The sequence below is a fragment of the Atractosteus spatula genome, chromosome 9, assembly GCF_055471065.1.
Source record: "Atractosteus spatula isolate fAtrSpa1 chromosome 9, fAtrSpa1.hap1, whole genome shotgun sequence".
In the NCBI taxonomy this organism is placed as follows: domain Eukaryota; kingdom Metazoa; phylum Chordata; class Actinopteri; order Semionotiformes; family Lepisosteidae; genus Atractosteus; species Atractosteus spatula.
In genome coordinates, this window is record NC_142714.1 from 3,000,663 (window position 1) to 3,022,657 (window position 21,995).

General features: G+C 44.9%; 2 protein-coding genes across 7 annotated transcripts in view; both read right to left on the bottom strand.

Moving 5' to 3' along the window:
• Positions 1-4,169: 4,169 nt before the first annotated feature.
• On the bottom strand, positions 4,170-14,581 carry gtf2a1 (general transcription factor IIA, 1). Of its 2 annotated transcripts, XM_088925897.1 has the most exons (11): positions 14,310-14,563; positions 11,868-11,969; positions 10,868-11,009; positions 10,105-10,169; positions 8,726-8,801; positions 8,338-8,471; positions 7,742-7,843; positions 7,444-7,569; positions 6,968-7,210; positions 6,800-6,889; positions 4,170-6,294 (listed from the first exon to the last, which is right to left on the bottom strand). In XM_088925897.1, the coding sequence occupies exons 1-11, from the start codon at positions 14,337-14,339 to the stop codon at positions 6,187-6,189; spliced, it is 1,218 nt and encodes a 405-aa protein (XP_088782023.1). In that variant the 5' UTR covers positions 14,340-14,563; the 3' UTR covers positions 4,170-6,186. The 2 variants fall into 2 exon arrangements, with proteins under 2 accessions (XP_088782023.1, XP_088782022.1); XM_088925896.1 differs by lacking the exon at positions 7,444-7,569 and having other exon boundaries at positions 14,310-14,581.
• Positions 14,582-15,704: 1,123 nt separating this feature from the next.
• The window catches only part of ston2 (stonin 2), a 28,809-nt gene continuing 22,518 nt past the window's right edge, over positions 15,705-21,995 (bottom strand). For all 5 annotated transcript variants that reach the window (XM_088925375.1, XM_088925373.1, XM_088925374.1 and 2 more), the window contains 2 exons: positions 19,464-19,666; positions 15,705-18,777 (listed from right to left, as the gene is read on the bottom strand). In XM_088925375.1, coding sequence (XP_088781501.1) covers positions 18,694-18,777; positions 19,464-19,666 — 287 coding nt within the window. In that variant the 3' untranslated portion in view covers positions 15,705-18,693. The remainder of the gene's footprint in view (positions 18,778-19,463; positions 19,667-21,995) is intronic.

Below are 21,995 nucleotides of genomic sequence, written 5' to 3' on the forward strand. Positions count from 1 at the left end.
ATGGGGCGTCTGTAATATGCCAGCGGCTCAGGACTTTCACTGTGCAAATCAGCTGAGGACACAGCCTCATACTGAGTTATAGCTGTGAGGCTGCTGATGCAAAACAACAAACTCCACTGTTTTAAGAACATGCCAGCTATATACACAACAATATATTTAATCAAATCAAATCACCACACACAGCAGGTCTACCTTTTAGTCAACAAAACAGCTTAATTGTTTGAGTAAACAGTATGTTATTATTCCTTAATTTAATGGTCAGCTATTATACCTTTCCAGAGAGTGCCTTGATTAAGAGAAAGAACATTCAGGGTTTCAGCAGGATGTAATGCTGTACATTACACAAATATTAATTTTAAAAACTCTGGACAAACAAGTCTGCCTTTCAGTATGATAAAATGTCATATTGTGTTTTTGGCCCATGTACCATTTCTGATTTTAAAAGCACTGAGCGCTTACGTTACTTTTGGTTTCTGAATGGCTTTCAAGGAGCTCTTGAAACTAATAAGCGTGGCAAACCTCCAGAACAAGTCCTCAAAGCATTTTCTTCAGTATGCTGGAAACTTCACAGGGCAAAGAATCTAATTAAGTAAACAGCACTGCTGTAGAACTCAGATCTACTACATTTTCTTTTGTTTACAGAATTTGAATAGAGAGATGAGATGTTTTAATTTTAAGACGAAACAAAGGTATCTAATATGAGTAACAGTGAAGGAGGATTGAGTGAGAGCCTGAGTAAGCCCTATTGCTTGTCTGTAGTGTTGATTTTACATGAACATTTACATGCAGTTCTGTGATTAAGAAAGAAAAATAGGAGTACAGCATCACGCCAGATTCAAACAATAAAATAACTTCTCAGTGTTTTGATCAACAAATTACCAGCATTCGTAAAACATGAAAAAAGTTTATGTTCTGTTGTTACAGCTGATGGCTGTTTTAAAAAACACCCTAGAGCTCTCGATGGAAATTAACGGCTGAGGTAATCCTCAAAGATCGCTCAATTACAAATCCAGTTAAAGAATAATCAAAACACTGACAGTCCGACACATTCCTTCAATCCACAGGGGATCAAGTTCTCATTCTTAATTCCCAGGCATTATACGTCCAGCAAACAAGAGCAAAACATCTGGCAAATGCTATTGGAGGGACAATGTGAAACTGCTACGGCTGACTATCAAACCTTCACAAAGCCTAAATCTGATGTTGCACAATAATTAACATGCAGGATTATGTAAAATGCAAGAAGCCTCAGTGTAAATGCAGTGGGGCTTCCTCGTTCTTAAACATACACGTTTTGGCCGGACAGGCTCCATGTGCTTTAAGAGAATGCCTCTGTAGACCTCCACATTCCCAGCGCTGATGCTCATGGGCCCTGCTCGGCCCTCTCTCCAGGTGCCAGGCCAGATTCCCTCTGCAGTCTCCCACTGTGAGGGTCAGCCCGACACCAGAAGAGCAGGCTTCTGCAGACAGGCTTCCCACTCAATTTTACCAACAAAACTCTAAAACTTCTCCATGACTTTTCCATAACTTCTTTTCCTGCATAATTTACATCTCGCACGTCCTGGGTCTTCATCTTTTTGGAGCCATAGCCTGTATTTTTCACCTGCTAACCAGCGGTCACTGAAAACACATTTACCTAGCGTTCTGACGTGGGTGCTAGGCTAGCTTACAGCTCACTATAAAACTCCCACAAGAGAATCAGACGCAACGCTATAAGGGCTCATGTCAGCAACGGCAACAGCAACGCCGCCGCCTCTTTTAAAAAGTTTGGTAACTTATTAACAGAATGACCTGATACAGCCATGATCATTCTGGGTCAATTAAAAAAAATTCCATTACTTTTCCAAAACTCAATGGATATTTTGGCATTTTTCAAAACTTTTCCAGGCCTCGAAAATGAAATTTCATTTTCCTTAATGTTTCCAGGATTTCCATGACCGTGGGAACGCGTGCAGATAACTGCTTTTGATGAAAGCTCCCGTGTTAATACTCTCACGCTTGTCAACATTTTTAATATTTTAGTTTATTTCAAAAAAGGCACTTATAAGGACAAACATCTTAACGCTTGACATTAAGGCAGAAAAGAACCACTACGAATTCTGACAGGAAAGCAGAAAGTGGCCAAGTCGAACCCCACTCTTTCAGTGGGTGTCAATTGTGAAGACGGCTACAGTTTAGTGCTGGCGATCCTGATCCTGTTTTTCCTGGGCTCTCTAACCCCGAATCATGTGGAGACAGTAGCTCAGGCTGCGTGGGACAGCAATTTTAACTGTGACAATACAGCAGAAGCAAAACAAAACCTAGAAGGTGATAAAACGAGTCCCGATTCTAACAAAAGACCACCAGCTGTTGAACTAAATACAAAGTGAGATTGAAACATACCATAAATTATCTTTATCTCAGACAAAAATAAATAACTACCCATCCCTCCCCCCCAACATAAAGCCCACATTTAAAAATCCTCGATATTATATTTTGTTTTTAGGATTAATTCATTCCTGAAGGATGAAAACGGTATTAAATCAAATCACATTTAGCCTTTCTGGCAACACAAACCATCATTTCAGATTATAACTGTCTACTTCAATTTGCAGAGTTAGAATTTGTACTTGGATGGTAAGGTCTCTGAAAGACCTGTAAATTCTCTTAAAGCTGGAGTGCTTTTTCCCCGAGGACACCCCGAAGTGGTCTAAAAGCTCAAGGATTCGCATTCTTGATCAGATAAGCATCCGAGCAGCAGCTGCTGGAAACGAACACCTTTCCCACAGGTAATATCAAGTTTAAACGGCCAATTTCCTCATAACCAAACTGAAATGTAACAGTATTACTGTACTGCTGTATCTTGTACTGTTGGGGGGAAAAAATAAGATTGAGAATTTTGATCAACTAACAGACCCTTATTTTTTTTTTAAGATATCAGGATTTGGACTCACTCTCCACCCCTTATACCTGAAGAGACTAAACAGCTGAAATGTTGTTTCTATTTATTCAGTGTGGAATAAACCTCTTCTTCCTTTGTGGTCAACATATTTGAAGGACAAAAGTCTACTTAATAGACTGCAGTATCTCACAACTTCCACAGCTTTCCATAGACTGCCGAACGTTTTACTTCACTAATCTCTCGGATATTCTACAGTAAGAATTATAACAAGTTTTTCAGCTCAGACGTGTGTGTAATAAAAGGATTAGTCTGAAATTACAACTTCGTAGGATTCATCATAACCAAATAAGAACTTGAGATACCATTCATTTAAAGTGGCATACATAATCGCCCAGGGAGCTCAACGGCAGTGGCACTGGGGTCCTGGGTTTAATTCCAGACCTGGGCTACCATCTGTGTGGAGTTTGCATGTTCACCCTGGGTTCACATGGGTTTCCTCCCACAGTCCAGACATACTGGTGGGTTATTTGGCTTGTGTGTAAACTGGCCCTGGCGTGACAGTGTGGGGGTCTGTCTGCGTGCCCTGCAATGGACCGGCGTCCTCTCTAGGGAATATCTTGCCTTGCGCCTGCTGCTTCCCAGGATACGTTCCAGCTCCCCCGTGACCCTGAACTGGAAGAAGTGGTTAGAAACTGGATGGAAGCTGGAATGTTTAAATGTTTTTACTGTATGCTCAAAGGCACTCCATGACTTTCTTTGTAATCTACCGACATTTACAACTTGCTAGAATGTCCGACAGCAACACTGGCTGGTAAGGAAATTAAGGCATTTTCGGAACAAAAACAAATACCACATATTTGGTCATTTAAAGAACGTAACATCTTTATGAAAGGTACACTAAACTTTAACTAAAACAAGGTTTAAGTAATCCTGGTGCTCTCCGTGTTGCACTGTCAATAACTTTCTGTGAACTGCAAAGTCAAAATGCAAAGACTGTTCGACATCTGCCCCCTACTGGTTGAACACAACATTGCAGGAAGTTTGTAAAACTAAAATGTTAAATATTCAGACCTTTTCAGAAAAAGAAAAAAAAACATGCATAACTGTGTATTTATAGCCCCTACACCTGAAACAGGTTATGATAACACTAAACTGGACCCCCTAATATCATTACTCATCAGTTAATTAATTGCAAATTATGCATCATATATTTCTAGTTTTGGACCTTGCAAAAGAGAGAGCCTGCATTCTATCTAGACCTGGTAGCTAATGTCACAGACCACACAGATTTTTCTTAATACTTTTAATTAAAAGTTTAGCAAAGGCAAATTGTTTTAGGTAACTCAAAATAGGTCTCAGTACAACAAAATACTACGTTCTCTAATTGTATTCAAAGCGTGGCCTTTAACAGATGACAGTGTAAATTACAAAGAGCAACCTTGATTTGAAAACAGTATAGAATGAATTATACAAACATAATAAATAGATTTCCCTCTTACACATACAGTATGTACAACAGCAGTTGAAACAAATGGTAGATTAACAGTAGAAAACAGGGTTTATCTGAATGGAACAAGCTGACGTACACAATGTTCAAAACCCACTTTTCTCCTTCCAGACACAGGATACCTGAATTCTGAAATAAAATCAAAGGCACAAACACAAATGTATGCAATAACAAAACTTCACTTAAAAGTTGTATTTGAAAAGGAGGCTGTTATGGGTAAGCTTCACATTTTTATGTAAGAAAACTGAACAAATTAGTTGTTTCTGTCAAAGGACAGAATTGTTCAATCGATACATTAGCAGATGTACTAGATTCGTTTGAAATTTTGAGTAGTCCATATTTTAGTTGTGCCTTAACTCCAATTCTGAATGATTGTGTACATCAGCTAAAGTCAGGTATTGACACAGTACACTGAAAGACAACTCTCATTAACCATGACTAAGCTTTAAAAGGCTTAACACAACCAAGCTATGTGCAAGATTAATAATTAAAAAATGACATACCCTTTAATTGTCAAATTATGCAATACTGCACTGCTTAAACAAAAACCACCACAGAAGAAAAAAAAATTCAAGTTGAAATAAAGACTCCCGAATGAAATGAACTGAAACGTTTAAACAAAAAAACTATGATTAAAATTCAAGTACAATAAGAAGAGGAAACCGCTCCAGATGGAACACATGAAGTAAATCTAAAAGCCTAAAAGAAGCAACATAATTGTAAAAGGAACACTTGTATTGTAATAAGAGCACAGTCTGGTGCATTTTGTTCACAAATTAACCAGCTCCAACTTCCCACTGACCCAGAATGTCACAGGAATAAATAAAAAAAGGTGTAAAAAGAATACTACCATACTGCACTACATAGGGAGGTACAGCACATAACCATCATTCAACTCACAGGCAGCTTTGGCTCATCAGTGACGATGTTCGTGGACAATCAGAACGAAACAAGCCTTCGGGGCTCCTGCTGCTGCCGACTGGACACAGCCAACAATGGGAACACCAATGACCTGGCTGTTAACGTACTGCACTGACCCAAGCAAACATGGTGAAACCAGACACAGAAGTCGCAAAATCCGAGATGTTTTTTTTCCCAAATTCAATGACAAAAGATTCCATGTATAACACGACAAGATGCTGACAAACATACCTGTAGTTTATGTTGTCTCCTTTTCACACATCGTTCTGCACATCGAACTGCTAAAAGACTCCAATGAGCAATTTCGGTCTTTAGGCTGAGTGGTGTATGGAAGCTTAGTGTCTGTAGTACTGGCAAATAAAATTCATACCCCCACTGAAAACCATCATCCTCAGATATGAGACCAAGATCCTGTGTATTCCGCAGGACTCCCAGTAAACCCGAGCCCATGCAAAATAAGATCTGAGAACAACTATCCCATTCACACTCAGTACGCCCAGAAAACAGGTCTTTAATTGGGTTATGAATTTGCATCTAATTTGTTGAATGCAAAAGTAAACCAAAAGATTCCCTGAAGTTTTTCTCTTCATTTCTATGGTTGCACGTGGGGGGGGGGGGGGGGGGGGGGGGGGGGGAGGGGGAATAAAAACACTGTTCCAGACTCCAGTTGTTTTTACCAGTCAACAGCAATATTAAGTTATAAATACCTGTGTACAAATTGACATCACACATAAGCTGTACAAAGAGGGAGGCTTGATCTTATCATAGTGTTGCATTTAACACTTCCAGTAGCTCAGTTTTCCCCACAAGTCAGCTGAAGTGCGTATCATCCAAAGCATGATGTGTCTTGCATTGCTTTACAAAATACCAGTCACTTTTACCATTCTGCATCCCCAATGGCTTTAGAAAATACATAATCTCTTCCATTTAGGTTCATGATTCCATCTTTGAGGTGGAATTTCCATTTATTCTTACTTCTGTGAATCTAAAATAAACACAGGCAATTAATGTCAAGACTAAAACTGCACAGTGCTCAGACGTTTACAGTGTTGTTTGAAAAGTTCGCATTTGATATATACAAGCACACCATGAACAGCTCTACTGGAGAAACCACACTGCTACACATACAGGGCTTCCCCAGAGCACGAACCAGCTGCCCCAGGAAAACTCAGGCCAGCTGAAGCCACAAGTCTCAGAATGCCAGCCTGGGAACAGCAGCACTCAGAAGTAGAGGAGACAAAAAAAAAAGACCTGTCGGGACTTGAAACTTTCTGCCAGCAGAAAAAAACAAACTCTGAATCTGGCCTTCAAAGTGAAGGAAGGGAAGCTTTTCGGTGAGCAATGACAATTCTACAGTCGGCGCCCATTTTAAAATTATGCACCTGCATTCCAAATCGGTACCAAAAGTGCTGAAGTGTTAGTAGCAGTCAGAAGATGCAGATCATGGCAGAGCTGAGGCTCCGATTAACGCCTATAGCTCCTCGTCTTACCTTGTCATATTGGCACACAACTACGTTCTCCGTGTCAAACAGCTCCTGCCCCTCCTCGTCGCTCACGTCGTCCCCGCTGTTCAAAGGCTCCTGTGGACAGAGAAAGCCTCTGGCTTGCTTGACTGCACTCTGCAGGAGGGGTTAGGGCAGAGATAGAGAGAGACAAACCTCTTCCACTTGACCGTCTTCTCCTCCGTCTTTGTCCTTGTCCTCCTCCTCGTCTTCGTCGTACTCGTCCTCTTCCTCCTCGTCTTCCTCCGAGGATGTGTCGCCGGCCCCGTCCACCTGCAGCATCATGGGCGGCTGCGCGGGCTGCTGCTGTTGCGGCTGCTGCTGCTGCTGCTGCTGTTGCGGCGGCACCTGCGCGGTGCTCTGGCCCGCGGGGGCGGCCATGGGAGCCGCCTGCATGACCTGCGACGCAAGCACACAGCGTGAAGAGGCTGGCGGCGGCGGCGCACTCGCCAAGCGCGACCGCTCGTTTACAGACACGGGAACAAACGGTGTGTAATCCTCGAGGCAGGAGCAGACTGTCGGGGCAAAAGCGCTCACAGCATATTATTTGGTCGCTAGCGATTTTTTGCGATCCACGCGACACTTCCACGCTGGGCGGGTGTTTTGCACGTGTGTACGCTGAAACTACGAACCCTGTGACCGCACACGGGGGAGAGGGGGAGGCGCAGACAGAGCTGCTCGTCTCTCAACTCCTCACGGGCAGCACACCATCGCACCGCCTGCCAGCACCCGGACGCCTCTAGGGAATCCAGCCAAGTCTGCTGGCGACACAAACCAGTCTCAACCCCACGATCACAGAGCTCACCCTACAGCCGGGCAAGTGCCTCTACTGGCTCAGGCTTTGGGAAGCACAGGAACCACCACTTAAAGGACTGCACGTAAGCAACTGCCTGTCAAACTGCACGAACGGTCCCCCCCAGCGTGTCCTACCTGTGCATTCTGAGGGACTTTATTGCCAGCAATGACGATCTGCTGAGGCTGAATGATAACCCCAGTCTGCTGAGGGATCCCACCTGGGAGGGGAGTCAGGACCTAAGGGCAGAGCAGGAAAGAGACAGCAATGATACTACACTGCAGTTCACTGCAAAATAGAGAAACAGATGTTCCATTAAACTAATTCAAAAAAATTGTATTTACAAAAATGAAAATGAGAGAATGGGGCAGAAATGTGGAGAATCCAGAGGCTGCACTTCTATCTCATCTGCTGTCCCTAAGCCAACATTCCTCTGAGCCAGCTGGGTGCCTGTGAGCTATCGTGTTTAAGGTAAGGCCAGCCTCTCAGGACAAAAAGAAACAAAAAGGACAAAAGGGGGGGGATGAGGAGGGAAAAGATACAGCGTGTTTATTTGCAATTCAGGCAACTGCACATTATTTTACAACGCATGCACAGACACGTGCTTTACAGTTCCTCTGGGGAGCGGCAGAGGAACAGAGAGGCCCGTCCCGCGCCGAGAAGCAAACGGGAGACCGCAGCTGTGCTCCTGCTCCTCGGCGCGGGACGGGCCTGTGCTGCGCGGCGGACGGACCTGTTGAATGACGGGGGCCTGCACCCCACTGGGCTGCATCTGCGGCAGGACCTGCTGCTGCAGCACCACCTGCTGCTGGGGCTGGATGAGGTACTGGGCCCCATTCGGAGCTCTCACCACCTGCAGGATTTGACCTGACAAACACACCAATTAATGCCAGCATGTCCAGCGGAACTCGTCCTCTTCCGTCACAGACCAAGGGTGTAAGAGGAAGGGAAAGAGTCAGTCTCAATACACTCGAGAAACCAGAGTTAAACTTGACGAGCAGAAACCAAACTGCTCCCAAATAAACTACATTTCACTAAAAAAAAAAAAAAAAAAAAGAGTACATCCGTTACGTGTTAAAGTACGGATGTGATTCTCGCTGATCTCTGAAGTGCTGCCTTACCTTGATTGGTAATGAGCTGCTGATAGGGGCTGACACCTGTGGGCAAGGCCAGGGTTGCAGCAGTGGCGGCCGCGCTCTGCACAAGGAGACAAAGCGCGCGCACAGTCAGACGAGAACACATCGCACAGATCCAGCGCAACCGCATCCGGAGGGGCTCTTCAGAGAACGGCTATGCCTTCTGACCCGTTCACACTAAGGGGGAACCGCATCCCCAGTTTCTCAGATCGGTTATTAAATTTCGATAAACTCATTGACGGTATTGCAACATTTCACAAATTCTGATTTCAGCACAAAATCATGACCTTTGCATTACTTTCACAAGTCACCTTGTTGTTGCAAACCCCTGGTCTCTCCACGGGCGAGAGCGCGAGTTCCTGTGAATTGCGACACGAAGCGGCCCTTCCTGCTCACTAGTCACTGTGATGGCTTGATGTACTGTGATGTACGAGTGAAATGTACAGGCTGTGCAGCAGACATTTCACTGCAGAAATGTTCCGTGATCTGCATTCAGAGTAAACAAGTAGTATTCGTTGGCAAAACCGTCTGGAAATTGAGAGCAATATTTCTAGTGGATTAAAAGAGATGTGTTCACAAGCCTGCTGGTGTACAGTGTCACAGGGCTGCTTCACTGCACCGGACATTTTGTTGCCTCGCTCTGAATCGCAGAGTATGGTGCTGCGCGTACCTGGAAATGGTCCATATTGATGTACACAGTAATGTGTTAAATCTCCAATTCACATTTAACTTTTATTGTGGTTTGAAATACACTCATTAATGCCGATTCTTTCTAGCCCTGAAATATAAAAACAGCGTTTTAATGGCTATCACGAAACTAAAAGCATAGAAGTCGTAAAGGAGATTCCTTCTGGCTCGTCTGATTGCTAATAGTTATTTGATTCCAGGTTCCTATCCAGTTGCTTCTCCAAAGAAGCCAGGAAAACCACATCGGCAACACGGCCGGAGAGCTCGTTCCACACTCACGCGACCCTTTGCGGAAAGCTGTGCCTCTCGTTCTCATCTCCCAACGCATTTCCACTGAGCTTCACTCACTGGCTCATGCTTCACGTGTTTGGATTGATTTTGTCAATGTCAACTATCTGGACTTGAAGACCGAGTGGAACAGCACGCTGATGCCGGTCTGAAATTCCCAGCTCTGACAAGATGATTCCACCCAGACTCTCTTCACGGCAGCTGTCACGCAGCTGCTCCAGAGGCACGCAGGGCGCAAGGCCACACCGACACTAAGCAATGGACATTAACAGGGGCGTTCATCGCTGCTCATGAACACATTACATAACCCGTGCAGACATGTGATTGCTACAGACTTCAAGAATCCCTAGAATGAATAAATGCATTCACACAAACATGTAAAAGCTTACCATCCCTGTGGCGTTCATGTGCTGTAGTAATTTTGAATCTTGTACAATAACTTGCTGCTGGGGAGCTACATCAAAAGAGAAAAAGATAAGATTTTGATGCACAACTTGGAGTTAACGAAAAAAACACCTTTAATATGAATAATCTGCACCGCAAACAACTTACTTTCTGCTTATTAAATTCCGCTGCCAATAACAAAAGAATGTACTATTTCAAACAAAGGGCATTAAACCTACGCACAAATACAGAAAACATGTAAATCTGTCAATACGGCCATTTTTATATGTCAATAAAAACTATGAACAAAACACACCTCGTATAATGTTCTCACCTCTGCAGCTATGCGTTAGTAGAAGCAGGAGAAACAGACCCCTTTGTTCCCTTTAGGGGTTTTAATGCTTAAATGAACGCAGGAGGCCGACTCGGGGCCTCCCGAGTGGCTGAACTGGTAGAGGTGCTCTCCTGAGTGCGTGCTGAGGTGTGAGTCTGGGTCAGGAGGCCAGTCCACTGACCAGGATTGCACCAATGCCACTTAATCTGATTGATCAGTCGGGGTTTTGCTTTCTGAGCTCTTGGAAGCCCCCATAGTGGCTCTGTCAGAGCCGGCGCTGAGCCTCTGGTACAGGCCTGCGTTCCCCGAGACACGCTCAACCCCGAGGCTGGCGGGCCAGAGGAGTCTCAGCGCCACCGGACACAGCACGGGGACCCCCCGGCCCCCAGCCGTAGAGCCGAGGCAGGCGGCCCCGGGTGGGATGGGGGGCTCACCTTGCTGGGCGGGCGGAATGATGACCTGGGGCTGCTGGGATTGCTGCTGCTGCTGCTGCTGCTGCTGCGCCTGCAGGATCTGCTGCTCCTCCGTGTGAAAGCCCTCCACCGCCTTGGACTGCATCAGCTTGCTCTCCCACAGCTGCGGAGAGGAAAGGCGCAGCCGCTGTGACGCCGGGACACTCAACAGCTCGCGCCCCACAGCGCCAGGGGAGCCCCCAAACCTGCACACCCCCCCCCCCCCCCACTCTTCTAAGGCTCAAGGAGCCTCTCTGCAGAAATCACTCCTCTTCAAAATAAAACCAGCTAGAGGATGTTATTACAAACCGTAAAAGCTAAAATGACAAAATAGCAAAAAGGGAGCCGTGTGCCAGCAGACCCCCGAGGAAGAGTAAAAGCACCGCTCGAGCAGACTGCAAGGAAGACGCTTCCTTCTCGAGAGCTCTGGTCGAGGAATCATGAGAGAGGGGAGGGGACTGGACTGGACTAGATAAGATCACTTTATTGGCCACATACAATCTCTTGTATTAGGAATGTGTCTTTTCGCAGACCCCAACTTGCTCTCCATGAGACACACGGACAGGGAGAGAAGCTGGGGGTCAGAGCGCAGGGTCAGCCATTGTAAAGCGCCCCTGGAGCAGTTGGGGTGAAGGGCCTTGCTCAGGGGCCCAATGGAGTAGGATTCCTCTGCCTCAACCTTCCAGCCACAGGCACAGATCCTGAGCCGCAGAGCCACTGCTCCGCCCCTTTGAAAACTGGGGGACAGTTTTCAAAGTTTAGAAACTGAACTGGAAGGGAATCTCACAACTCTGAATGTTTATTTCAGAAAGCGACACTCGCTGGGTTTTTTAAACCAAAATATCTGCTACACAAATTAAGGACCGTTGCGATCTTTTAAAACGCAAACAAGCCACCAAAACAGATTACAGTAGTCAAAACTTCGGTCCATGACACTTTTGCAAACTTGACAGACAGGAAGTGAGAAAACACGACTCCGTACTGTTCTAAGCTCCATGAGGACCTGCTCATCCACTCCCTCATCCAGGAAGAGCTCTCGGACGTCATTGATCACGTCTTCGATCACAGATCTGTAGAGTTTAGGCTGAAACAAAGAAACGGACAGGACAATCATTTTTAATGTACGACCACAGACGGATGAATCGTCTCCCTTCTTCTGAAACTTACTCATCAATTAATTAAACTCTCAAACCTTTTTTCCACGTCAGCTGCAAACACTGATCTTTGTAAACAGTGTAACTTGCAAGCCAACAGCAAATGTCTTTCGTCAACAACTGCACAACCCTGGATTTGGAAAGACGCGAGTAAAAAAAACGCCCAGGCTTGACACAGATTTGTAAACTGTATGTGAGCAGGGTTTATAAATAAATCATGCCCTCTCTGTACACCACATTCCCGTTTCACTCCTCCGCAGAGCTCTGTAAAGGAGAAGATTCAATTTACTTTGCGAGACAACACGATAAACACGGGAGCCTCTTGAAAGTTAGTTTTGCAGTGAAGAGTGACTAAAAATGAAAGCGAAGTCCAACTTTAATCATATGGATTTTTGTTTTTGTGAAGCGAGGACATACCATTCCATCTCTCCTGTAGATTCCACTATCAACTGCACTCAACACATTATTCAGGGGAACTTGTATGCCCTCTATTCATATTTCTAAATCACATCGGGATTGCTACACGGTTTCGGTGAGGGCTTTCAAGCACTTCGCCATTCACTTGAAGTCTCCCGGACAATTTCCAAGAATTTGTCCAACTTAGCATCCGGCACTCAATGGCCATTGTGGCACCTCTTGGAAAAGGCCACGGCCTGGCCTCTCCCTGCACTCCTGCTGCGCTACAGACTGGTTGAAATCTTGGACACCCTCCCGGATCCGGATGGGCAAGCTCACACGGTGCGGCACGGCTTGACCCTGCTCACCGCTCCAGACCGGCTCGGGAGCCCGGAGGAGCCCATGCACACACATGCTCCTCGACAAACGCGTTTCACAAGACGGCACAGCGCACTAACACGGCGTTACCGGGGGGGGGGGGGCAGGTACAGCACCCACACCAGCCCCTCCCCGCCCGACAGAATCAAAACCATTTTTCAGAGAACTGCGGCTCTGCAAACGGCGCAAAAGATATCGGGCTACTGCGCGCCGGCAAAGCGGCTCAGCAGACTTCATTTCGCAAAAAGACAGACGGACGGACGGAGGTTATCCAAGCGGCCGGGCTCGGTTCCGCCGGACGGGCACGGCTGCCGTCTCGGCACGACTTCCTCCGCAGTCGCGCCTCCCCCGGCCGGCTCGTCTGCTCTCTATTTAAACCCCCGCCTGGTGTTTATATGGCGAGCCTGTGACGTAGCCGCGAGTAGCACCGTCCCATCCCTGGCAGTCTATATCAGAGAGCAGCTATGGCTCTATATAAAGACGGAGGAAAGGCGGAGGATCAGAGCGGCGGAGGGAGAAGGGAGGCCGGCCGCACTGGCGGACCCGGAGCCGGGCGGCTGCGGAGCTGCCCGCGTCCCGTCCCGTCCCGGAGGGAGGAGGGGGGGCTTGGGTGGAGGTGACCATTTCACACACGAACTGGGGCCAAATCGCCAGGATCTGTGAAATGTTATGAGGACGACTCCTTAAAATAAAAAAGGGATTCTCCCCCCCCCCCCCCAACACACACACACGCTTTTTACATTTTACGTTTCATTCATGTAAAACGCAAATTGCGGGCCACTACTGTTCCAATGCGGGGAAGCGCTGTAAATCTACAAATTTTAGTCGGTAGGACTGCCAAGGATGTTACCTCCGTAAATAAAAGAGAGAAAGTAAAGTGCTTCACAGAAGAATGGTACTTTCCTAATGGAAAGGCTAAAAAGAGCTATAGTCCCTACTGAACCACACTAAAAATGCTTTTTTTTTTTCAAACGATATTTTTAAAATGCACCTAAAATTCCAGCGTTGTGCCAATACCCTCTAAATGCATTTCCCCCTCTTGTCTACCATTAAGAGCTGCAACAGCCCAAGCAGGCACTAAAAAAAAAAAAACCTAAGCAGCCATTATACCAGTGTTTCGAAACCACATCTTGCCAGTAAAATAACTCAAAATCCCAATGCTCATGTTACATTGCAAACAAGAGTACATCTCCAATGGGAGACATCCCTGCGATGCAAGAAGAAACACTGCTCTTTTCATGTTGCTTTCTTCACAAAACCCCCCACGTTAGCTACAAATCAGTGAGGTACAACCGCACTGAGGCTCAAAATTTGGTCTCGCCGAGAAGTTCAACGAATGGCTGCTCGGTTCTTTTCCTCTCTTCCCCTGCCTCAGCTGCCCTGCATGTGGACGGGAGGATATCCCCCCTGTGAGAGTGTCGACACTCGGTCGTTTCGGCAGCACGAATGCAATCGGCGTCATTATCTGACTGACTGCTCTGGAGATCAGTCCTTACCACGGGATTCGAGTTAGCCGAGCTCGCCATTATGAGCCGAGTGTGTGAAAAAAAAAAAAACAACCAAACCCCACTGCTAAAAACAAAACGGAAACGTCAGAGACTAAAACATCTAAATCCGATATTTAAAAGAACCCCCCCCCCACCCAATTCGGCTTGGGTTTTTTTTTTAAAAGAAATTAAAATACTATGCACTTATACTAGTCCCAAGGGCTGCGCTGTCCAGCCGTCCTCTGCGCTCCGCCGCCCTCCTTTATATACCGAGCTGCGAGTGCGCGAGACACAGCCCTGGTCAGCGCGGCGCGTCTCGCGAGGCCTCGCCCGGGATTTTCCGCGCAGGACGCGAGATTTCCGACGCCTCCACATACGGGGGCTCTGGGAGGAGTGGCCTGCTGGGAATTGTAGTCTTTCGTAGTTCGGTTTAGTAGGCGGCAGCGTCAGCACGGGTAGGCGGCAAAGGAGCAAGTCCAGTTGTATTCCATGTGTCACACCCGAAGAAAGGCTCTACGTCGCGTTTCTTCTCAGCATGGAATAAACCTTGACTTGCTCCATTGTAGTCTTTATTTTATGCGCCTGTTGCGCATCCCGGGGAGGTGAAGAGCTTGCTGTGGTGTGGTCGTTTCTCGAGCGGTTTGGGGGCTCCCCAGCCGAAGAACAGGAGTGGGATTGCCCTTACTGACATCTCGTAGGGCGACCCGTGTCTGCAACGCTGGGATGGGTTGTTTATTTAACAAACACGATTCCCTTTTTAAGCTTTGAAGCCCCCAAAACAAGTTGGACCACTGAGTATTGGGGTGGGGGAGGGTAGGAACTAAGCTATCGTTACGGCGTTGTAATGGGATCTAAAACACAGCAGCACACAGACAAAAACATTGCCAAGTCCGAGCCGTGACCAAGCGAAGACGCTGATGCAGCTCTTTCTCGGCGTGAGTTGGGTAGACTTGGTCTGCCGCTGCTGTGCCGTTACTTGTAGAAAAAGTACTTTACGGTACCATACCGCACCGAATCAACGGGCGGGCTTTTCGTGAGGTTGCTGGGAAGCTGACTGTTTCCAGAACCGCTCAAGGTTCGGTTCCGACCCGGGCAGGGCAGGTGCGCAGTCTGGTCCCAGGATGGAAATAATGCACTCCTATCTGCTGGGCACCGGGGTGATTCCTCGCCCTGTTGTTTGAGGTGCTGGAGGTCTTTCTCCAGCAGCTCTGCATGTTTTTGAAGTGGGTCAAAGGGCTTTTATATTATGTCAAGCTTTAAGGTATCTAAACTGTATTGCAGATCTTTAAAGCCGTGGTATACCACTGCAAAGACTGAACAAATGTTAAAAACTGAGATTGTATTCTGTTAATACACAAAACAATATTAGAAGCAGATAGAAGAAAAAACGACACAGCTTATGAAACGTGTATCTTAAACTTTTATTCCATCACAAAGAATAAAACAGGAGAAACAGCAGGATATCTTTAAAAGTACAGCTTTCAGATGCTAGTTCATTTGAGTTCTACCTCAAAAACACGTGCACAATAAATTAATTTCAAAAACCCCAATTTCTTAAGAGAAATGGGTCTCGTTAGCTGCATTATTTGAAGACATATAAGATGCATGATTGAAGCATGATATTAAATTATCCAGGTCTCTCTGGCCACCGCAGCACAAAAAACTAATGACCGCTACCAAAGCCAATTAACCCACAAATAATTACTTGCATGTGTGAAAACCAGTCCAACCACTTGACTGCAATCTTTCTGAATGCGTAAAGAGCAAACTCCATACTGTACATATCTTGGAAGATAGTCTTTTTAGAACATTATAGAAACATAAGAACATTGTTGGTACTGTTAGCAGCTGAATAAAATCAGAAATTAGAGTTGGATGCAGAGCTTGTGTCTTGTCAACCGTCTTGGGACAGTTCTGCCCGTTTACATCAAGACCGATCAAAGACCAAAGACCATTCCTGCTCAGCATCTAATTCATGGTAATTAGGACTATACAGGTTTGATATACTAAACTCCAGTTTGAGCAAAACTGCCTTTAGATCCTTTTGCAAACAGATGATGTTCGCTTGAGGACCAGCTAAAACTCAAAGCCCATTGTTTGAATGGGGGAGCATTGCTCTGGCTCTGCAAACATGTTCACTGGATCCTTCATGCACTGCTGACTAGTTTTTAAAGAAGCCCAGTGAAGTCTTGGGGGTGTGACCATCAGATGTGGTACTGTATATCTCTGCCTCTGCTCCAGTCTGACAAGTCGGGACTATATCTGCACTCTCGCCACCAGAGCATAAGAAAACCCAAGGGTTTAAAAACTAAAACGAAAATCTTTTTCACCTAAATCCTGTATAACTATAAATCATTCAAAAGTGCAATTGATTCAGTTAATCAGACACACGATGATGTTGCCTTCATTTACAGTAACCTGGATGTGAGGCTTCACAGAATTTAGTCTATTTTTATTAGTTTAGAGGTTCTCCCTATGTGTTCAATGTACTGTACTTGACAAACATAAAACAGTCATAGTGCAATAGGTACTACAAATTTGGTTTGCTACTTTTATTTCATGTACTATTTAAAATAGCTTTTTAGTATCTTAGTGTTATTTGCTTTTTCTCAAAGTGCAATACAAGATTTCTTTTATTCACACTGACCAACTGTTAGTAGTTTCAAATAATACTGTACAGCTAAAGTACAACTCAAGTTCTGTAAATCTGAAAAAAAGTCTTTAATCCTACAAATGTGTTTTTCTCCAAATGAAAATTTATAAACCAACAGTAGTTAAATGCTTTTTAATTGCTGAATTACCAGGATTATCTATGGCCTCACATTGTTAATACATAAATTAAAAATGGTTTAAAACTCAAAAGCTGGAACAGAGTTTTTACTTAACCATCACAGCCACAACTGTCACTTGTTATAAAGAATTTTGTTTCCTCTATATCTTTGTCCTTCAGTCTCTCGCCTTCCTGTGTATAATCCTAAATCTCTTCTCTTACCAAGCGTGAACTTGTTACTTTAAAAGGTGATCACTGTCACCCTGAACAAAAAACAACAAGCTGCTGTCAGACCAGCAGGTTATAGAGGAACAAATGGAAGACACAGAATATTAGTTCCTGGTTTAGACAAAAACTAAGTGATTAAGTTTCACTGAAAAAGCCCCGATGTACAGCATTATAGGAGGTTGTGGTTTCAACACTGTGATTTACCATAGTCAGACTGTAACAGGAATGTAACACAACCTCTGCTATAATGAAGTTATTTGAGTCTTTCTGGTATGGAAGGCAATACAATTTTATATATTTACAACATAGCTTTTTTATGTCTAAATAACATCGTTGATTAAAGCTTTCAAGTTTTTGTGTTTGCTTCAAAGGAGTCATAATTTAAGGTGCAAATTTTAAGTTCTAAATAAGGACTTCAGTGCACCAGGTTCAAATCAAAATGGTGTTCAACACTCAGCATTAAACCTCATTACCGTAACATTAAAAACTTACTTTACAGCATAATAAATGTTTGTATAGATACTGCTCTGAAGGCCAGTACATAACAACCGTTGAAATGAGAATGATCAGCAGTAGTTTACATATCTGAGTAGGAAAATATATTTAAAAAAATAGAAGTAAGCATTTCTACTATTGTGTGTTATCATGAATAAAAAAATGCATAACAGTAGTACTCTGCCACCAAGCAAAAAATCTTACAAATGTGTTATTTCACAATTTTTAAACCGCTTTTGAGTATTTCCTCTTTTTATACAGGAAAAATTCCAGTTCTTTCATCCTAATGCTGAAAAAAGCAACTGTATAAAAATCAGATGCTGAAAATCATACAGCAAAGAATTTTGGTTTACAAATATACAAACTACAGTTTTACTATTTTTGTAGAAACAATGAAAGCTAACTTGCCTATGTCTAAACTAGGTGAAAATCCAAATGTGAAGGCACCTTTGTTTCAGACTGGCTTTGTGGAAAAAAATGGTTAGTATTCAAGTTTATATTTTTGATATTTTTCATTAATATCTTAAGGATGCCTTTTAACTAAGCACCTTTTAGCCTAAGCACATTCTCAGAAGAGCACTGCTTGATAAGCTGTAAAAAGTGCCTTATGTAAACCTGCACGGTTACAAAATCAATTACCAAAAATAAACACGTCAGCAGCAGCTGTCGAAACCCATAATTCCCAAATGCTAAATGTTTAAAGCAGGCAATCCTGTCTCACAGCTAATAAATTAGTTAATACAAGGACAAGTCACTCTTTCAGACCACACTGGCCTTTCCCTTTTGGAAAAACAGTATTAAAGTCCATTTCTATCGCTATCTAAAAATCAGTGTGTTACGTGATGCCTTTTTGAATATTTTTTCCCCCAAAGTGCAAAGCTCTCCGTCCCTGTGAAAGAGTCACTGCTGTGAGCACTGATTTGGTTTCTCCGTTTGCAGGCTGTTCAGATCCTCCACCAGATCTGTTTTCTGCTCCATTTCCACCTGTAAAAAGAAACACGGAAAGTGGGACTGGGCACCACAAAACTGAGGTCAACACTACAGTGAATGGCGATTCTTCACTGGGCCACTAGATGGGACCAAAGAGCCACGAGGTGAGAAGATGGGATTGCCGATTTAGCTTGCAGATGACATGGCAATTAAAACATGATCCTAACTGACACACCGAGTCTCGTCGCATAAACCTGGCTTTTTCGATTAAATTGGCTTCAACGAGATTCTGCATCTCGACCCAGAGATGAAGATGACTCAGACTTAGATTGAGTAGATGCAAATCTAGTCGTCCCCCCCCCCAAACTACTGATTGTTTGATCCGTTTTTTAACGTCTTACGTACTGGTGCTGTGATTTCATGTACTTTATGCGTGTTTTATGTTTTGCTTGTGCTTTTTGTGCTTTTAAGGGAGAAGCCAAAGACGATTTCCCACACTAGTGGACAACAAAGTATCTATTTTTTGTTTTTAATCCTTTATTCACCGAGAGCCAGGCTTCAGGTTAAGCAGCCAGCTGCGAACGTTTGCCGACAGCACTGTTTTGGGCTCAACAGCAGCAGGTGTGAAGGAGTGAGAACGAGGAGCCAGTCATTTATTCACGCCCTCGGGGCACGAGTCTGCCTGTGAATTGTGGCGTGGAGGGGCACGATGGCCATGGTATGCAGCACGCGGGCGGTACCTGGTAGCTGTAGTGCGCCTTGTAGCCGACCCACTTCCTGACGTCCGTCCGGTCCCCCGCGGCCAGGCAGCGCACGGTGGCCCTGGAGGCGGAGGCGGCGGGCATGTCGAACTCCACCTCCAGCTGGGCCGGGAAGCCGTGCGGCACCTCCCAGTCGGACCCCAGCTCCAGGTGGCAGAAGAAGGTGTGGGGGTGTCCCGAAGCTTTGGAAGAAACAAGCAGCCTTCAGTCAGGTCCTGAAACAGCTGGCGCGCCCCTGCAGGTCAGCAGCTGGTGGGCCTGTAAGCGCCAGGGCGCGGCCGACCACCCTGGGCTGCCTTCACAGGAAGCAGCAGCCTGTGCTTCACCAGGGAATAAGGGAGGAGTACAGCCAGGCAAATGGTGTTACAGCCCGGCCACGGCGCCTTGTACTGACAGGGAAACGGGCATCTACATTTTATTTGCCTTGGCTGAACTGTGCTACCCTGCGTTTCAGAGTGCAGCACTTCCCATGACTCAGAGTATCCAGTGAGCAGGAAGGATGAAAGAGCCCAGCTCTTCCTTAGAGAACGGGGAAACAGTAGATCACGGTCCTGTTTTTCTGAAGAATAAAAATGGTGCTTTTTATCTCTGTGATAAAGGAGAGAAACAATTACCACAGACGTTTGTCGGGGGATCCTAAAAGGTTGGGTAAAATGTCTCTTTAGTTTCTCCCAGTTTGTCCTGACATGCTTAGAAAAAGTCCTTTTATTTTGCTTCACGGGTTTGAAAAAAAAAAGTCCCCCCTTGTTAAGCGAGGGGGAAATGATCAGGTCACAAAGGACTTGCAAGCCTGCGATTCTGTGAGCTAATGGACATTGACAGCCGAGCTTTGTATGATGAATTAATAGGGGGGGTGGAGGAAGCCCTGCTGATGTATGATTTAAACCCCTGAAGGGACAGCCACTGAGGAATACCACCACAGAGGCCATTAATACAAGCTCTGCTTCCAACACGTGCTGCTCCAGTACACGTGTTTGCATTCTGCATCACTGCTGTTGCCACCGACTTTGCACATGCTACAGGTATGTGCAAGAAAGAGTAACAGAAAAGACAGTTAAATTTATCCATCCTTCATGTATAGGAAGTGTTCGTACATTTTTAAAATATTTTTTTACAAAGCATAGTATCTAAATCACTTATTGTACTGGTTCTGCAAAAGAAACAGGCACAGCTTGATTTCAAACAGTCATCATATTTGGATAAGAAAGCTGCATGAATCAGATATTCCTTTTGACAAACAGGAGCAAACTGCAGCCACATCCCTTGTGTCCTGCCAGGCCGAAACTTTGGACAAATAGAGCCTATTTCTCTACTGAGGGTTACTGGCGCCTGCCTTCCAGAAGGAAATGGTGCATCGTGCAGCTATCCCTTCAATTCAGTTCTGACAAGAAACTGGCAAGCTGCTAAAAAAACTCAAAATAAAAGCTCTTCTGTTGTCTTTTTGTTTTTTTAAATAATGGCTTTTGCTGAACTTTTACAACTCTTGTTTTAATCGGTAGCTTGATGTCCCCCAGCAAAGATCAATTTGGTTAGTACACAACATAATGTGTAACATCTCAGGACGCTGAATGGCAAGTCTGAAAGCAGTTCAAATCACAACTGAATCAGAAACAAAGCTCTTACAAGGTGTAGCGGGCGGTGGAACACTCCGCTCCTGTTGATCTCACATCTGTCTGGCCAAACAGCTGCGAGCAGCACGGTCACACACTGCAGAAACCTTCATCCCACCTTTTCTGTGCTGGAACCAGCTACATGCACACACCAAGCCTGATCAACCTTTGATGCCTTGAAACCTACAAATCATTATCAGGAACTCAGAAGTTTCAGTTTCGACTATGGAAGCACATTTAAATGAAATTATGGGTTTAAAGTGAGATCTCACTTGTTTGACTGTGACATGCTGTCATGCTGTCTAAGTGACCTGGCGTCTCTGACTTTCCCCCGTTTGTGTGCGAGTGGGCATGGAAGTGTGTCAGTGGGTATAGAAGTGTGTCAGTGGGTGTAGAAGCGTGTGAGTGGGTGTGTGTGTGAGAGGGTGTGGAAGCGTGTGCGTGTGCGTGTGTGCGCGTGTGAGTGCATGAGTGGCGGCACGTCTGTGTCCCGCAGTGGGCAGGCGACGTGTAGATACTGCTTTGTGCCCACTGTCTTCTCTGGCCTCTGTACTAAGCAGTTACTGAAAACGGATGGATGTTAAAATCGTATTATCTGGCTCATTCATTTTTATTGCACGAGATTTCTTACTTACAGTATGTCTCTTTCTGACCTCATTAACTCAATCTGCTTATTGCTCTGTATAACGTAGTAAGAGTTCATTGTTTTGGATAAATGTTTCAGCAAAATATGGCATATGGTATCACATGTTATGGTATAATAATGAGATAATTGCTAAAGTACCATTTAAAATAAAACTAAACACACGAAAGGTATTTCCATGATCCTATCAGCACCTCGTTATTGAAGAAACAGATGAGTAATGACCCAGACTGTAGCTCCTCAGGACAGAGTGGCTGT

Bases quoted from the DNA above. Each gene is read 5' to 3' on its own strand.
- gtf2a1 (XM_088925897.1), bottom strand. From the start codon at position 14,339: ATGGCGAGCTCGGCTAACTCGAATCCCGTG. The intron at 10,170-10,867 runs GTGAGCCCCCCA...CTTTTGATGTAG, and splicing joins CATTCCGCCCGCCCAGCAAG to CTCCCCAGCAGCAAGTTATT. The intron at 7,570-7,741 runs GTAGGACACGCT...TGTCGCCAGCAG, and splicing joins AAGTCCCTCAGAATGCACAG to ACTTGGCTGGATTCCCTAGA.